We start from the raw sequence: 18,188 nt of genomic DNA, 5'->3' as shown, positions 1-18,188 counted from the left end.
ATATTATAGCTGTATCAAGTGGAAAGATTGTTTTGCGATTCGGAAGATTTTTTTTTCCATTGGCAAAGCTCTGTCGTTGACATATTACGAGCAACGGCGATGTCAAATAATTCGGACGAGCGATTTGTGGATCAGCATGAGATTGCTCCTACAGGACGAATCGTTTTTCATGGGTCGGAAGACCGCGTGTCTGTTTCTTCTTCCGCGTCGTATTTTCTTTGCTCAAAGGAAAATATTATTCCGCGTGGGAATATCTGCGCGCCCTACGCGGAATCCTGTCTTTGTTACTTCGCGCACACGCCCGTGTTTCACCCGCTACCTCTCGCTATTTCCCGAGGGAGAGACATAAACAACCTCCGTCCCCCCATCCCCGTTCTCCCACGCCCGATGTAAATGCAGGGGTGGATAACCCATTGCGCGGATCTCCTCGTTGCGAAATTCCCGACCGTTTTGAGGAGGTTTCCGGCTCCGCAGGTGGAAAACGTACGTACGAGTTCTCGGTTTGCGCCGAGAAATACGCGCGGTACCGGCCCGATGATTGATTCATCGCGCAAACTCTCGCGCGTTTGTTTACAGTCGGCTCCGCGTTTGTTACTTATCGCTCGCAGCGGTGTAACGGAAACAACGGAGCCATGTTGAAATTGAATAATTTTAATTTCGTGTTTCTAGCGCGAAGCGTTGTAACCCAACGCGACGTATTTATCGTAGACACGACCGTGGAGGTGGACAGCTGGAGTCTGAGAGGAAAAACATATTTTTAATTCGCCCAGATAAATCTCGGGTCTCTTAAGTTCTTTTCAGATCGCTTTAATATATCTGAAAATCACGTTCTTCCGGCCATAACTAACTATTGCGAAAACGCTCTCTTTAATATATATTTACTCTCTCTCTACGTATGTATAATCTGTTTTTTTTGCGTGTAAAATTTATTTACACACAAATTGTCTCGAAGATTATGTATATGCAGGAATATATGACGTCTTTAAACATGCAACTATATTTTACCTTGCTGCAGAGAAATTTCTTTTAAATTGTGTATATTAATTGTGTTGACGAAATATATATGTGTGTGTGTGTGTGTGTGTGTGTGTCAGCGAAATGTGACTCGATTCTTCTTTGAAACGTTTCGCACAATTGACTTATTTTCTTATCTGTCTTCAAAGGATTTTTCATCAATATTGCATTTGTTATTTGTAATCACTCGTTAAGCAATAACGCGTGCAATAACGGAAGATAGCGAGATACAAGTGGAAATTGTGTAACCGAAAGTTATTTAAGAGCCACTTGTTTAGCCGAGCGCGAGACGTTTTTGCCACTCGTGACTTTACCGCTCGGCGGCAAGAAATAAATTTCACTTGGAAAATTGATTTCTTCCTCGTGCGGTGTTTTCCTACTCGTGCCGACGTCTCATCGACGATCACCCCGACGATTTACCGAATCAGTAATAGCATTGGTAAAAGAAGCAAATCGGATTTTTCTGTCCGATCGCATCGCCAAGGTTGTCTGGACGACGGTGGAGAAAGGAAACGCAGGCGCCATTCAAAAGGCGCAATTACATGGGGGCATCCACGTGATCTCTGTCTCTCTCTTTTTCTCTCTTTCTCTCCTCTCGTGAATGTTATCGAGAGAATGACGATTACATGGAGAAGGCGATAAATGTAAAGAAAAAAAAAAAGGCACGCGTTCTTTCCCTGGATGCGCAGCGTTGTGTAATGTCTTCGATTATAATTACACGTTGAACGACAACTCGAAGGATAAGTAAAACAATAAAGTATCTTACCTCCGCATTTATGCCCACCGGGCATCCGAGAATCAATCGTGAGCTGCAATTTGCAATCGCAACGTATGTACGTAGCTGCAGGGTGCGGCTCTGACAATGACACGATTTTCAATAACGTAACTTTTTTTTTTTCATTGAAGTAGTAAGCGGAAGCAATTATAAAATCAAAGATTAAACTTTCTATCGAGCGTGAAAAGTAATCGTTAAAATAAATTTGTATTCGATATTGTTAAAATTGTAGCGACAAGTTGTAGAAAGTTTTACCTCTGTATAGAAAGAAAACAAAAATAAATTCAACAAGATGCCCGTACTATTATTTATCAAAGAATAGGATAAGATTACATATGTCAGTATTACTTCAGAAATCCTTAAAAGCGTTTTAAGAATGTTTAAGTACGTTCGAAAGAAGGTCTTAAAGCTTTACAGTTCCCTGTAAAGCGTTCACTTTCGTCAAGAAAAATATTTATGTTCTCTCGGAGAAGTGTACTGTCGAGTTTAGTTCCATAATCTCGTTTCTCAGACGTGCATTACTTATGACTCATTTTATGCTAATGCATATATTTTAGGTTTATTATATATTATATATAGAGAGAAAGTCGTTCCTTTTTTAGAAAGTTAAAGTGTAAAACAATAACTTTAAATTTTAACCATAGCAATATTCATACTTTAATGACAGAAAAATTATGGTTATTAAAGATTTACTAGCAATTCTTGCAAGATACTTTCAGAAATTTCTTTCAATTATACAATTTAATTGAATGTAACTAATTTTTTTCTTCCATGCAAAGATATTTAAAGACGAGGAAAAAGTATAATTTGTGTGTGTGTGTGAATAGTAATTTTTAAATTTATTTATTAAATGTACGATGATTTTGAAATAAAGTGAAAAGAACGTCAAACATATATTACTTTATAATATAATATATTTGTCACACACACACACATCGATTGATTTTCACAGATGAGACCATTTAATATATCATTGGAAGAGATCAGCACGTTATTTCGGGAACACTTTCGGCAATAGTGCCAGTAACCTTCTACATCCTCGCCATTGTCTCGTTAAAAGAACGGACGTTCTATTGGAAAATTTCCAAAACGCCTTTCACAGTGTCGCGTGTTCGCTGATCGTATCGAAATCTGATCATAAAACTTCGTTTTCACAGTTGTCGAAGACTTCGGATTTGTTGAGCTCATCACTTCGTGAAGCTGTAATCGTGCTTGTGTGGAGCGATCGCATGGAGCATCAACGACAAAAGAAATTCAAAAATATAAGTGCAATTTTATATTATTGAACATGACGTTTCATTGAAAGACGAAGTTATTTCTCTTTTGAATATAATAATATAATAATATAAATATTATAATTTGTATATTCTCTCTAATGTTTGCAGATGTAAAGAGAAATTATGGAGTTTAACTCGAAAATGGGAGATTTGTGTCTACAGTTAACCATGCATATATCGAAATATGGTAAAAAAGAGAGATAAAGATCGAGGAAGCGTGGAACTAATTATAAGAGAAAAGTATCTACCTGCTGACTTAGCGCGTCCTCATAATGCAAATCAAATGTATAAATCTGTCGTATCAAACAAGAATGATGTACATCTTTTAACTATTTGACAAAGATGAATATGGAGATGAAGATTTTAAATATATATATATATATATATATATATATATATATATATATATATAGAGAGAGAGAGAGAGAGAGAGAGAGAGAGAGAGCTCAATTCCAACATTCAGACCTAATTGTTGCCATTTGTTCTTCTTGTAAAGAAAGCAATAATTTTTTCAAGTTATTTAAATAAGAAGACAATCAAAATAATTTCTATTGAAGAATTAGTAAATAAAAATATTATAAAAATTCATTCTTTGTAATAGAAATATATTGTTACAAAGAAAGATTATATATAATTATGCAATCACATTTTATATTTATTACATAATTACAGGATAGAGAATTATGGCAAATTCTTGCATTGTATCTATCTCCTTAAATTAGAAACCAGTAAGAACCGGTTTTATTAACGTCGAGTAATTTTAACTGCAATATAATTGATTATCTGTTTCTATTCTCGACGGAGACAGCTTTAATTGGCATAAATCAATTGCGGATGTCATTCCTGTCATTGTTCATTTGTCAGATAATCCAGGAATGTCGCATTTAATTACATTTAGGTTAAACTGACAAGGGAATCTGCCGACAATTTGTATTAGTAATTAATGACTTAATAGTGAGTCAAGTCTAAAATAGAGAATTGATTATGGAGGATGAGGACGAGCTGGAGCTTCACAGGCTACGGGAAATTGCCAAGCTTGCAGCTATATATCACAGCGGCGAAAGAAAGTTTCAGAGAAGAACAGATCTTTCACATGTCGTGCACGCCAGTCTACACTTCGTTCAATTCGTAAGGAATCCAACGTGTTGAAAAATTATTTTGCTTCGTGAAAAGACGTAATTCAATCCTTTCATATATGCAAAATATTTATTTTGGTGTGTAAACAATGGATAATAAAGCAATCACGTGTCATCTTCAATATATAAAAAATACAATTAAAAAGAAATTATATCAAAAGATGCATTTATACACGCATTGCAAAAAGTAACGAAATAACTCGGTCCGTTTTGCGCGGTATTCTTATGTTATTGTGTATGTTATTGAAATATTCGCTAGATCAAGCAACTCCAAAAATATTCTCGCACACATTCAAAATAAATGTGCCACAGGAATATAATATTTCATCATCGTCTGTTTTGCCTGATAAAAAAGACGACACGTAATATCTTAAGATACCACATATCGCTATCGTTACGTGCCTCCGTCGTAAGATGAAACAATTTTATACTTGAAACAATGCGACCGACCCAGTTTTTCGGTTGAGACTTCTCGTCGTCGCTCCGTGATTCAGTGTAACGATAATCGCGACATCGATATTTTTATTATGCAATCGGATACGACATGTATCCGTCGAGCATCGGATATGTATAATATTTACGCACGGGCATGCGTGCCAATAATGCGTGTACTTCGCGAATTCTAATCGCTTCAGGAAGAAAAAAGTAGTGGATTTCCTCAGCGTTCGAGTGTCCGCGTTCTAGTTCAGTTGACGATTCTGTCACGATCGGTGGAAACCTGCTAAGAGCACCGTTCGCATAAAATACACATATACAGCAAATGTCATCGAGAATGTATCACGCCTAAACGAAAACTGCAGTTTATAGCGTTTTCGTTATCATATCGTTATCATATTGTTGTTATGCTTTCTTCTCATAACCGAGATACCTATTTATTAATCTACATTTACTTATTATTTTTATTTTAGTGTTGATAAAAAAAATATATTTTTTTATATTTTTTCCATAGTATCTACTTTTATTACTAAGAGAATAAGAGATTTGTATGATTAAATTGGAGGATACAAAATTATACAATACTTTGTATAACTCCATGTATTATGATGAATTATTGCGATAATAATATTATGACGAAAGATTTTTTTAGTTGATCATATCGGCTATCGAAGTTTTTCATCACGTGCATCACTATATGAATCAACGAGCACAAGAAAAGGATGATACAGTTCCATCACTGCCAGAGGAAAGAAACCCTATTTTTTTCGTATATCCCGCTTGCATGCTGCTGAGCTTTATTCTTATGATTCTTTGGCTTGTTAAAAAGATAGTTCCCGAAAATCCCGGGATGGTAAATTTTTTCATAAAAAACAAGGGCATAGATGATAAAATACACGCGACAACGATTAATTATAACGGATATAATTCTCTACACGATTTTTAAAGCTCTTAAATGTATTTGTAATATTAATGCACGCACACACAGAATTCGAGCTCTCTTTTTTATAATAATATGACAGTTAATCTGATTTTATTGCCGATAAATCGACAAATTTCTTTTATCCCAACGTATATGCCTCTCATTTTATACGTAGAATTAGTTATTTTAAATAGTTTCAATATAATAGACAAAACGTGTTTTAAATGCGTGTATTTATATTAAATAATTGTGCGTTGTACTGTAAAATGAACATGCAAGCCTCTCACAATATGCACGACAGGAGCTATTCTGATGCTTGTGACAGGAATAATGGAGATGAAACACGCTGATATGTACATCGATGTTACCGAATTTACTGACGAAGAAATATTAGAGCATCCTATCTTCATTCATAATTTTGTAATGTGCATATTGTCGATCTTCGTCATGATTCTGTATCTGGTTCAAGCATGGGTTCTTTTCGACCAATGGCAGTGGGTAAGAGCACAAAAGCAATTATACGTTACGTTGAATATTACGTAAGATATATCTTCCTTTAAAAATTATTACTTTTATTTATAATGCATTTTTATTATATGCGACGCTTCGCAAAAATCTACATAGATTGTAAGTTATAATTATTCGTTGATTTGAATTCTTCGGAAAAATAACAGCTCATAATTTTTTTTTTAATTTGAGACAACAAATAAATTAATTATTATTAATTTTAATTTTATTACGACTACAGCTTAAATCATTTTTTCAGCACAGTCTTTTTTGAATCTTTCTTGAACTATTGAATAAGATCAATAATGATTTTAAATGCTGAAGGACGTAAATGCTTTGTTTTAGATTCAAAAAGAGCGAGACACAAGTATATCGGATGATATGCGAAGTTCCGACTCTAGCGTAGGCACTGACGATCGTTCTATAATAGAGGAAAAAATTAGTGAATGCGATTCTGCGCAACAAATTGGAGAACTGGCACCGATTCCTACCCTTCAAGAATTGGCCACCTTTGGTGCAATCACGGATAGTGTAGTAAGAATGAGATAAGAAATTTATTATTTTTTTCACAATTCTATCAATACATCAGATCTTTAATATTGATCGTATTGAACTTGTTCTAATTCTAAGATTATCAAATGGTCAGTAAAACAATTTCTGTTTTGAATTTCAACAAAGATATACAGTACTTGCAAAGTGCATAAAAGATATAAAATATGTCAAAATATAAAACAATCTAAAAAATATTTTTTTTTTTAAAGATAAAGTTCAGCAGTTTCTATAATTTAAAATAAACCGAAAACATTTTATTCTTTCCTTAGGATGTGGAAGATGAACCGATACTTTATTGCTGTTTCGTTGATTGGTATAATTATATTAAAATAAAAATGGAAATTAAACCAAAGCACGAGTTTCGAGTAATTCACGTCATGTGACGTACCCGTCAAATATTAAAAAAATTATTAATAATTTATTAAATGTATTAAGAATAGTAATTGTTGGTATATTGCTTTCGTCGCTGTTGTCCTGAAATCGTTGAACAGACATCTATTACGCCATCTTGAGAGACTCTGAAAAGTTAGCTGGTAAAGCTATCTAGTTCTGTGAATAAAACAGCTAACTTGTAACAAATTCAAGCTGTTTACAAAATAAATTTTTTATACAGTATCTGTTCGCATAATTTTTTTAAGCAATTTTATAGTAATAACATTTTTATCTTTACATTAAACTTGATAAGACATAAATAAATAGCTCTGATAGAAATAATAAAAGTAACGATAAAAATATATTTATATAATAAACATTATTTCATTATATATATTTTTATAACAAATCTGTAATACTTAGAATATTTACATACACTCAAATAATATATTTTAAAATTAATAATAATTATTTTTCTGAAATCACGATAAAAATTTGATGATAGCAATATTCAATGTAAGAACGTTTTGTGGAAATGATTCATATTGATAAAGAACGACATTCATGTGCATTAAAATCTTTCTGAGTAATAAATCTTTCTCAGTAAAGGAAATCAATATTCTTTTATGATATGATATTAACTAATTATTATATTGGCAATGTGTGTGCGTTTAATTATTTATATTATTTACAAGTTTGTCTCGTTATACATGTATATGTACTTTATATACAAGATTTTTTATATATAAATAAAAAATATTATATATAAAGTATATATCATTTTTATTGTATATGTATACATATATACATATACATATGTATATATAATAAAAAGATTTTGATAAAAAATACATAGTAGATCACGTTGAATTCAGCAAATCAGTTCATAAATATTTCTTGTATTATTTTAATATACTTAATTTCGATAATAACTTTGGAGCTACTTTGGATGAATTTTCACCAAATGCTAATTCAAATTTAGTACAGTTCTTTTGTTATTAAAATGTTAATTTAAAATAACATTTAATAATATTTTATTCATATTAAAATAGTGTTAGTTTAATTATTCTAACACCTTACCAATCAATAAAGCAGAAAAAGTGTGAAAGTTATTTTAGAGTTTAAAAAAATTCTTAATTTTGTTGATAAATTTTTATCAAAAACAGTTAATGTAAATGTAAGTTAGTGCAAGAAAGTATTGTGTTAATATAAGAAAAAAAAAAAAAAAAACACGTAGCCCTCTATGGTTAATAATTTAACATGATAATTTAATTGCCTCTAACGTAAATATTTGTATGCCTGATTCAAATAAGAGACTCTTTTATATTGAACGAAATCCAAATGGCGGGCGTATTAATCACGCAAGGATTCGGCGAAAACGTGTGTTGTATCACAAGTAACCAGCGAAAGGAGGCTAATGAACGCGAACGCGAACGGTCGTGGGTAATTTGCTGGCGGCGTGCGCGCGCGTTTGTGTGTATTCGTGCGTGTGGACGCGCGGGCGTGTCGGCGCGTACGTGAATGGGTGTGGAGGAGCAGCGGCGGAAATAAAGACGACGAAAACATAACGCGGGTCGGATAGTGTGCGGGATAGATTCTAACAGGCACAAACATATGGGGTATTTCGAGAGGCTGTTCCACGTCGTATCCTTCGCACGTGGGTAATACATGTTAAAGAATGCGTGCATGCTCTCGTATATCGGGCAACAGATGCATCTTGTTATGCATGCTTGTGGTTTACGGCGTAAACTTTACGCAACGACTGTTGATTCGTACAAAAACAAAGCGTGCAAGAACAAAATTTTACCTTACGAGTTGATTTTTAAAGAGATCCCGAATTTTCCTGGGTGTAAAGTCGTCATCGGATTAAAAATTTGCACGTTGTTACTCATTCGAATTTAAGAGATCCTTGCTTCATAGAATTTTACGTAAACGTTTAATTTCCAAAATATTTAGCGTTAATCGAAAGATTGAAACGAGACGGAAATTTCCTTTTATAATATACTATAAGTTATTTTTAAAACGGGAGATACTCACGCCAGCCTCATAATTTTCTGCTTCTTCTGAATCGATACAACGTAACGTCATCGTGTAGCAAATGATATGATGTCACATTCGAGGCGTAGGATTGACGTAATCCTCGAGTCACTATCCGATTCCTGGATTTCTTTTTATTTCACAGCTATCTCGTAGTTACATCATTGCAAAAAAGCAAGTGGGTAATAAACAGCATCTTCATGTCTGCAATAAAACGAGAAATAAGAATAAGTGGTCAATTTAAAAGTCGGGCAACTGATTAAATAATTAAATGTACTATTTTTATTAATGAACCAGTTCGTAATTGCATCTTAACATTAAAAAATCGTAACATTTAAACTACATTCAAGATAACGTAATAAAATTAATTAGAGAAATATATCTGGAAAGATTACAAATGTCAATTAATAAAAATGTAACACGAAAATATATTGTCATTATTCAAATAAGAACTTCATAAAAATGTTACTAATTTGCTTTAGTTATTTGAAAATGTTACTTAAATATTTGTTAAATATTTGAACAGTGTTTTATTAAGAATTATTGCGGTATTATAAAATATTAATTAATTTAGTTTAGAAAGAGTTATAAAAAATAATGCTTTAAAAAATATATCTATAAATTCAATTTTTTAGTTAATACATCAGAAAAAGACTCTAGGAAAAATTTATAAAATTAAATAAAAATTTCTTTGATATACAATTTGAAGAAAATTAAATATATTTTTGTCTAATTCTATTTATTTTTTCTCGAGTTTTTTGTGATGTATAAACTAAAAAAAAATCAAGTTTTAATAAACGTCTACGAAATTGGATAAAAACTTTGTTATAGGACGCGTTGCAATTTCTGTAGCTTTTATGAGTCTACGCTCTTGTAGACGCAATTTTGCCGTTTCATCGATCACGTCATCTTGCTAAGACGTATTTTAATTTCGTTCTACATTAAAAACCGTGAAAACAAAACGTCCGCTTATGGCAACATCAAGTTTCGGCCAGATTCACGACTAAAATGAGCGTCACTGGACCGTAGCGTCTTATGTTCACCCGGTGCATGAACGCTGTGATGTAAAAGTCGGCGTGTTTCCGTCGATCGTAAAAATCGAGGCTAGCTGACGCGCCTCCACAATGCGTGGTCGGTCTTCAGCTTCAGCATCAGTCGTCGTTGAACCCTCGTCTCGCGAGCAGCTACGACCGTCCGCTGAATCGAAAGCGTCAACACGTAAGTACGCTCTACGACGCTAAATACATCCGATGTGTTTGGCTGACTGAATGAATGGACTTGGCAGTCTTCCTTCACGCATTTTTCAAATCAGAGATTTTACGGAAATGCAATCGAATATCGGCGTTGGTTTAAGACGCACCCGACGCTTACTCCAGGCTCTTTGTTCGTGCTGTTCTTTTGTGTGCTGGCTTGTGGGCCGACTAGCCTTGACCGGTTGGAGTGAGATATTAGAATAAGAAGCGAGATGTTGCATCGCTGTACAAATATATAAAAATTCTGACACATTTTGCAGAAAGATAAAAGATATTGCCAATTAAAGCTAAATGTTAAATTCAAAATAAAGAGCAAATGAGAGTTAAGCGCGGTTATTAAAGCGTGAAATTTTTAAAAATAATCTTAATTGAGTTATAATAATAATGTACATTTTGACTCAAACGTTTTTAGTCGTTTCCAGTTTACAATGGATCTAATTTAAATGTTAAATTTTTATTACTAAAAATATTTTTAAAAAAAGGGAATTAACAAAAAATATATACGTATTTATAATAAATATATTTATTCAATTTATAATGATTTTATAATAAATAAATATAAATATATATATTTTTTGTTGAAAGAAAAACACATTTTATTGAAATAAAACGTCAATTTTTTCATCAAGTAATGCGAGTTATGTTATAGAAAACGTTTTATCACATTTTTTATCTTTTAAGTGATCAAATTGACAAAGAAAGTAAGTACATAAATTTTTAATGCATTGCGCGTTTGTATATACGCAGTACGATATTTTTAATCAATAGTTACACAATGTAAGGTAAAATGTATAACCTTAAGAATGAAGATATATAAGATAATATCATATTATGTATATCATCAAAATATAAGTTTATAAGTTTCGAATCATTTTATATACACAATTTTATTTCTTTACAATACGATTATCTGTCCTAAAATAATCATTAGCAACTTTGGTTAGAAATGTAAAATAACAAAATATTTAACATTAAAAAATTACAAAAATTGAATTTCAACAATTTCACTTATTTTCATTATTTTTGTAAATATATCTTTAATTATTTATACATTTTTTTGTGTCAATGTGCAATTTTCGAAAAAAGCCGCCACAAACAAAAAGCCAGGAAAAAATTATAAACGAAGTCAAGGCAATGGCCGGGATTGTGAAAGTGTCTTCCTTTTCGGCGTTAAAAATGCATTCTCTCTGCTATGCATCCAAATGACCGCGATTTACTTTTCAACTTTTAATTTACGTCGCGTTACTCGTTTGAAATCGCAGGCTATTGAGAATAATAACAGATATCTTGTTACCCATATCAAGTTTTTGACATAATTGCCGCGTAAAATAAACAATCTAAGTAATCTATATTTTTATTTCGACATATTATTATTCACAAGCCAACACTATTATATTAATTGCTGAATCTTATATATATATATATATATATATATATATATATATGTATATGTATAAAAAACATAATTAATTGTGTTCATATTTTTATCTATTGCGTGCTATATGTATATACATTTATTATATATATTTATATATATATCTATTTTGTGTAAATGTATCAATTTGTTATACATTCCGTTGAGGTAATATCTTTTCTTAATTCTATTATCATATATAAATGATTCATTGACAAACATCATTATATCAATTGCAATTTATGATGATTCAAGCAACTCTGATTAAAAAATTTATTGCAACGCTTTACGTACTGACTAACAAGCGCTTCTTACTCAATGACGATAAGCATGCAGAACAGACATCGCGCTATTTCTAGTTTCGTTGCATTCTACCCATCTTGGGTATGTCACGGTCATTATACGTGCCGACCCGCCTATGTCATTTAATCAGAGATGACGTAAAGTTTGTGTTAATGCAATTATATAGACATGCGCAATATTTATCTATGGTAACCGATAACGCTTAAGAGTAACATTTTTTTATACTTGTTGTTGCATCATTAATTAAAGATTTTTAATTATGAACTTTACAATTTTACATACGATTATATTATGAGTATTTGTATTCTCATTTTTCCTCTTGGAAAAAAATTTATGGAGTTCCGGACTTCGTATGTAACGTCTGTCTCGAGAGTTATTCGATATATCTAAATATAGCATGGTAGTTTGTTGTCATTAAGTTTCGGTGCCTCAATTTCGTTTATACAGCTTTATGTATCATTCATATTATTGATAAAATATACTTGCACTGCATATGTATATTCCTTATCACGGGAAGAAATTGTATTTAATTTTGTCACAAATAATTTCTGAGTATAAGAAGACAAGCAAAGTATATAAAAATGTCATATAAATTAAAAACCTGCGGAAGTGATCAAAGGGTTAAATTTAGGCTCGCAGTCATTAAAATGGCAATAAATGTCACGATGATATATTAAGGGCATTGTAGTCACGACATGTCATTGTAGGCTATATGAGTATATACTTTGTTGTAGTGCTGCGTGTCTTCCGCTTTCTGACAAATATTAATGTAAGATTATAGATATTGTTAATTACGATTTTCATTTGGACGCATAATATATATTTGCATAAATGGAATTTTTTACGCTAAAGGAAGATAAAGTAAACGATGTATATTTAATTTTGTTTAAATATAAGAGAAAAAGAATTTGGTCCGGCGGATTGCGTTTACCAATTTATGTAAAATAAAAGGATTTTTTTTTTCTAATATACATATGTATTTATATACGCATAGTATTGCAAAGTGTAATCACGTTTCCGCGGAAGTTCACCAGATATACGCATTAGCCACGCGTCTTGTCGGACGGTGCATATTACTATTTTACAATATGTTTATGTCTTCCTGAGTAAAAGAGTGTGTATTACTTTAACACTATGCATTTCCGGTTTCGTTTATGCGACTGTAGTACTATTATATCGATTGTCATGTCTCCATTCCTCTTTACTGTTCATTATGGTTTCATGCGACTTACATTCGATGCTTATAGTCTCATAGTCATTGTATTTGCATTTATATGCATTTTCGGTGCCCATGAACACGTATTATAATCATAATTTGCAGTATAATTTTATAAATTCAGATGCGATGTTTTTCACAAGTAAAAATATTTATTTATTTTAACTCGTTTATTTAATTTAAATATAATTTAATTTAAATTAAATTATATTTAAATTTTGTATGCACCATTAAGTTTTATATTATTTCTTTCCTAATTACAGATCAGACGAAATGGCTACCATCACGAGGTTGTCGATCATAAAATTCCTTGAACTTGTAAGTATATTAATAAGATACCTGACTAAGTAAAGCCCACTTAATTTATTTAATTTGTTAAAATTTTAATAGAATTTTTATAATTTTTTAAAAAACTTTTTAATAGAATTTTAAAAAAGTCTTAAAATTCTATTTATATAATTCTATACATTAGAATCCATAACAATTATAAAATGTTAGTCTTCCTTTTAACGCATAAATCCAATCGTATGATGTCATATTACAAAACATTAATTAGCATAACAGGAAACATGTACGTATATCATTTGCAAATTAAAAAAAGAATAGATTGCTCCAAGTGAGCTCTTTTATTCTTAGCACTCAAAATTACGTTGAAAACTAGGCTCTCGAGAAAATACAAAGTTCGATGCCGAGGTGCATAAACCTATCAGCGTTTCTCGCACACGTATTTCCAGCCGCAAGAGAAACACTATCCTCGAGGTCGCCTCATGTTCCTTTAAGAGATCCATCATGCCCTCGAATTTATTTTTAACGTTACTGCGTTGTTCCTTCGATCGATTGATCTAATTTCTCACGTTGCTAGCGTTCATTACGATTTTGATCGCTCTTTCGAGATCGGGAAAATCAACGTGTGGACTTGAAAAGCCGCGGTATTGTTAGTCGTGACATTCCGCGCTGCATATCTTTCGCGATTCGTAAGGCAGCGAGAATGGAGAATGACATAATCCGCACTGATTACCGCACAAGAGTGTTCCCTCTCTTTTTATTACGCTTTAAGTCGTCCGGAAGTCGATCGATACGAGAGACTTCCGTTGGGATTCTTCGGGATCTATGTGCCGTGGGAAATCTGCGCCCTTTGTTTAATGAGTTTCTCATGTCGGGTGTACATTTAACCTATCGTATTGTTTGAATTTCTTATACTATTACACTATTTGAGGGTCAAAGCGATAAAAAGTTTTAAAAAATAAAATTAATTTTCTCAGAAAGGAGATCTTACATTGGCAGACGAAATTTCATTAAAATGCCAGAGAAATTTTTAAATAAAATATTAGTAAAAAAAAATAAAATGTGTTTTAGATCATATAGACTCGCACAGAATAACAAGATAAAGCGATGAAAAATTATAACTGCACCGAAGTGATCGTATGAGAATTGATCTCGTAACAATTTTAAAATTAATATATGTTAATTTTAAACATAGAACAATATAATAAATAAATATAATTAAAAAGTGCATAAACGCATCAATTGAGAAAAAGCATTGTTTATCAGAACAGCCAAGTTTTTGAAAACAACTGTTCTGTTAAAACATTTATCTCGCTGAGTACACACATTTATCTAGCTTTGCTTACAAATTAATGCTGACTCTTAACGTTATGCTTATTGATACTTTAACCACGCCTGATGTTTCCTAAATATAAATTTAGCTCCTTTGTTTTGTTTGATCTTTTGATAAAATCGTTTTAACAATGTATTGTTATTTCACAATAATTTTTCAATTAAACAGCTCAAACTATTCTGCTCACTGACAACAATACACTTAATTTGTAAGCGAAAAAGCATGACGTTTAAAATTAATTTTTAAATTATTGATACATAACGTTACACTAAATGTACAAGATAATGACGATGCTTGTACTGTGTAAAATAAAGAATAATACACCTAAAAAAATTTTTTGCTGTTAATGCAAGTACAATGTTAATACTGCAATAGCATATGTTATTGTATTGAGTATATTGGCAGTAATTAGCAGCCCGTAATTACATCTCTTATTGAATATATTACTTTTTTTTTCAGTGTATGCGTGAATTGAACTGATCGAATTTATTGCACTGGTTTTTTACACGTGGATACACGATTAGTACATATTTATATTGCTAATATGTACTATATCATGGCACTCCTTAGTGATAGCTGTAGTAAATGCGACGTATCGCATGCTTAGTGACACACGTGGATGACCAAGTCCACGATTCTGTGAAATATTCTTTATTCGGGCAAATGTGTTCATGGCGTCAAGGCCAACCAGTGCGATTTTAATGTTGACGTTATGGATGACTCCGAGATGAAAATTATGTAATTGCAAAATGTAAAATATCCATAAATTTATTTCACATTCCTTACATTTTCTTATTCTTAGGTATTGATGTCTAGCAATAAGCAAAGAAATAATCTGTATTAATGTTTAAAGTCCTTATACATCATGTTATTATAATCCTAATTAAAAAGAACCAATATAGGTATCATATTATAGTAGTTTAGAAGTAAAAATTGATTTCTTTTTTTTACTGAATGAAGCATCTGAATTATTTATGTATACATTGTTTTTACATGATTATCTAGATAAATTTTCTCTATAAATTTTCGAGGATTTCGAGGATTTAAATTAAGTCTACTGTTGACAGCGTCGTCTCACAATATACTTAAAGTTATTATTGTATTTATAATTGTGATAATAATCCGGCTATACCGAACGATCAGATTGTGACCTATTGTCTAGAAATAAAAAGTTGTCTACTGGGGCAGTAGTGGGCAATATTTTATTTATGATGGAATTGAAGGAGAGTCGACGTACTCTCCCCGGGTTGACCCAGTTTCGTAAGCGATACCTTCACTTTGTAACAAAAAAAAAACTGCTATAGTTTCCGTATGAATAGTAAAAAGAGATGATTGAGGGTACGATGAGGCTTTATGAACTTTGTTCTTGATGAAAGGGAAAATAAAAAGTTTTGCGCGTACAGTTTAACAAAAATGTTCGCCCTTTAAAGATATGTATTTTTGATCACAGCTGTTGGTGTGCATCCTCATCGGATTGCACTACAACTCCTTCAATGCGGGAGATCAACATACCGCGATGATAACCATGGGCACCTTTGGGGGATACCTAATTATTCTGGTCGGCTTGTTTATCGGCAGCGTGATGGGAACACCGGTGAACCGCCGTGTGGTATGTTTTATCAGATATTGCAAGCTATTTTCACAGATATCGTAATATATGTAAATAAAATATGTAAGTGTATAAAAAGCCTGAAATCGTAAGAATTAAAGATATAGTTAAGATATAAGAATTAAAGAATATTAAAGAAGCTAAATTTAACTTACAGTGTGATACATAAATTTTTGTGTCTATGTTTTCATAACAAAGATTACATGATTAATGCAGCGACGTGCAAATTAAAATATGTAATTAGCGATTTAATAATTAATGAAGCATTATAATACGGATTTTTTAATGTATTTTTTTATCTCGTAGGATCTCTTCTTTTCCCTCATTGGATGCGCTTTGTTCATCGCCGCGGGCTCACTCAACATCGACTACTTCCATAAGCTGGTGCACAAGTCGGCGTTCCGCGATACCGGCTTGGCTAAAGGCTCTCTCAGTATTATCGAGGGCATCGTTTTTCTCGTGGACGCGTTCCTCACCTTTCGGGGAGAGAACTGAGATCTGAATCGCTTTTAAGTACAACGGGGGACTGCACGGCCGGCAAATCAATGTTAATTACATTCCGCGATCGGCGGAAATCTTTTCTAATCTGTAAGGGATTGGATACTGCCAAAGAGTTTCCCCCGAAGGGAAACTTTCTTTTCAGCCGGGTAACCAAGTGTGAGCGGACGCGAGTGTTACGCGCAGCGTCGCGAAGTTCCGCCGATTTCTCTGAATTACGCGAAGCACGAGTTACAAAGCTTCGTGAAATTCATGACTTGTGCCATTTGTTTTGCACTTCGCGCTAAATGTCCGTTTCGTCGAGATCTATTTGCGTTTTTGCAACTCACTTAACTTTTTTGTATTCTGATTTAAAATTCAGAATTTTAATAAGGATATTTATAAGACACTTCTCTTATCAGTAAAGAAAAACTTTGTAAACAGAAATCGCTTTTGAGTAATAAATGTGACTTCGCGACGATATCTAATTGATGATAGTACAAAGCGTGCAGGGATCACATATGACAATGGTATATACTGCATATTATACGTATATATACATAATATATTACTATTAATAAGCAGCAGTCCCTTCGTAGAAGCAGGCCATTTGGTATCATAATCATTAATAATAATGTACTGATATCGCACTCGTAATTTTAAGTCATGCTATTCTGAGATTTGACAAGTAGCGATAATAAGAAAAGGAATGATAACATCATGACATTTATATAAGTCATTTGATTATATCTCGGCGCTGAATAAATTTGTTGTGCCCGCCGTCCTTTCATGAGTATTCGCAAAATATTTATCTTTGATTTGTATGTTTTTACGCTAAGATTTCAACAATAAAGGAAAATAATGAACAAAAGGATCAAAGGTGTTTTCACATTACTTACAACAGCATCGCTATAACGCTCGTCTATGCGAAAAATGCGAAAATATTTATAAGTGGTTCACTCGTTATCGCATTGTACAAATGCGACGTTACGTAATTAAAACAGCGGAAGTTTTATGACGCAATTTTTGAGGCTATACGAAGAAATTCCGAAAAAAGAAAAAACCAATCTCGGACTAACTTCAACCAAACTTTGAATAACTTAAATGACGATTAATTTTGAAATACTAAATAAAATTCTTAATATTTTTGTTTTTATTCATATATACAGTATTTGGCAATAGATAAAAGAAGTGAATATAGATGATGAAATAAAATGAAAATAAAAAATAAAAAATTGTAATTAAAATAATGTTATTCTTGAATTATAAAT

General features: G+C 32.3%; 2 protein-coding genes across 2 annotated transcripts; both read left to right on the top strand.

Annotated features, from left to right (window-relative positions):
* Positions 1–3,772: 3,772 nt before the first annotated feature.
* LOC105836026 lies at positions 3,773–7,598 on the top strand. The gene is made up of 5 exons (XM_028190969.2): positions 3,773–4,194; positions 5,290–5,490; positions 5,839–6,057; positions 6,412–6,600; positions 6,888–7,598. The coding sequence occupies exons 1-5, from the start codon at positions 4,051–4,053 to the stop codon at positions 6,999–7,001; spliced, it is 867 nt and encodes a 288-aa protein (XP_028046770.2). The 5' UTR covers positions 3,773–4,050; the 3' UTR covers positions 7,002–7,598.
* A 2,502-nt stretch (positions 7,599–10,100) lies between these two features.
* On the top strand, positions 10,101–17,791 carry LOC105836030. Its single transcript, XM_012679785.3, has 4 exons — positions 10,101–10,245; positions 13,477–13,531; positions 16,282–16,440; positions 16,747–17,791. The coding sequence occupies exons 2-4, from the start codon at positions 13,487–13,489 to the stop codon at positions 16,933–16,935; spliced, it is 393 nt and encodes a 130-aa protein (XP_012535239.1). The 5' UTR covers positions 10,101–10,245; positions 13,477–13,486; the 3' UTR covers positions 16,936–17,791.
* Positions 17,792–18,188: the final 397 nt, after the last annotated feature.

Source organism: Monomorium pharaonis, chromosome 6 (genome assembly GCF_013373865.1).
Source record: "Monomorium pharaonis isolate MP-MQ-018 chromosome 6, ASM1337386v2, whole genome shotgun sequence".
Lineage (NCBI taxonomy): Eukaryota > Metazoa > Arthropoda > Insecta > Hymenoptera > Formicidae > Monomorium > Monomorium pharaonis.
The sequence above is the reverse complement of the archived record's forward strand: the minus strand, read 5'-3'. Positions and strand labels throughout refer to the sequence as shown.

What these genes read in the sequence shown, in the direction of transcription:
- LOC105836026 (XM_028190969.2), top strand. Translation starts at nt 4,051, where the DNA reads ATGGAGGATGAGGACGAGCTGGAGCTTCACAGGCTACGGGAAATTGCC. An exon ending in TTCCCGAAAATCCCGGGATG is followed by an intron (nt 5,491 to 5,838) that starts GTAAATTTTTTC and finishes TGAACATGCAAG; the next exon opens with CCTCTCACAATATGCACGAC. An exon ending in TTTTCGACCAATGGCAGTGG is followed by an intron (nt 6,058 to 6,411) that starts GTAAGAGCACAA and finishes GCTTTGTTTTAG; the next exon opens with ATTCAAAAAGAGCGAGACAC.
- LOC105836030 (XM_012679785.3), top strand. Translation starts at nt 13,487, where the DNA reads ATGGCTACCATCACGAGGTTGTCGATCATAAAATTCCTTGAACTT. An exon ending in TCATAAAATTCCTTGAACTT is followed by an intron (nt 13,532 to 16,281) that starts GTAAGTATATTA and finishes TTTTGATCACAG; the next exon opens with CTGTTGGTGTGCATCCTCAT. An exon ending in CACCGGTGAACCGCCGTGTG is followed by an intron (nt 16,441 to 16,746) that starts GTATGTTTTATC and finishes TTTATCTCGTAG; the next exon opens with GATCTCTTCTTTTCCCTCAT.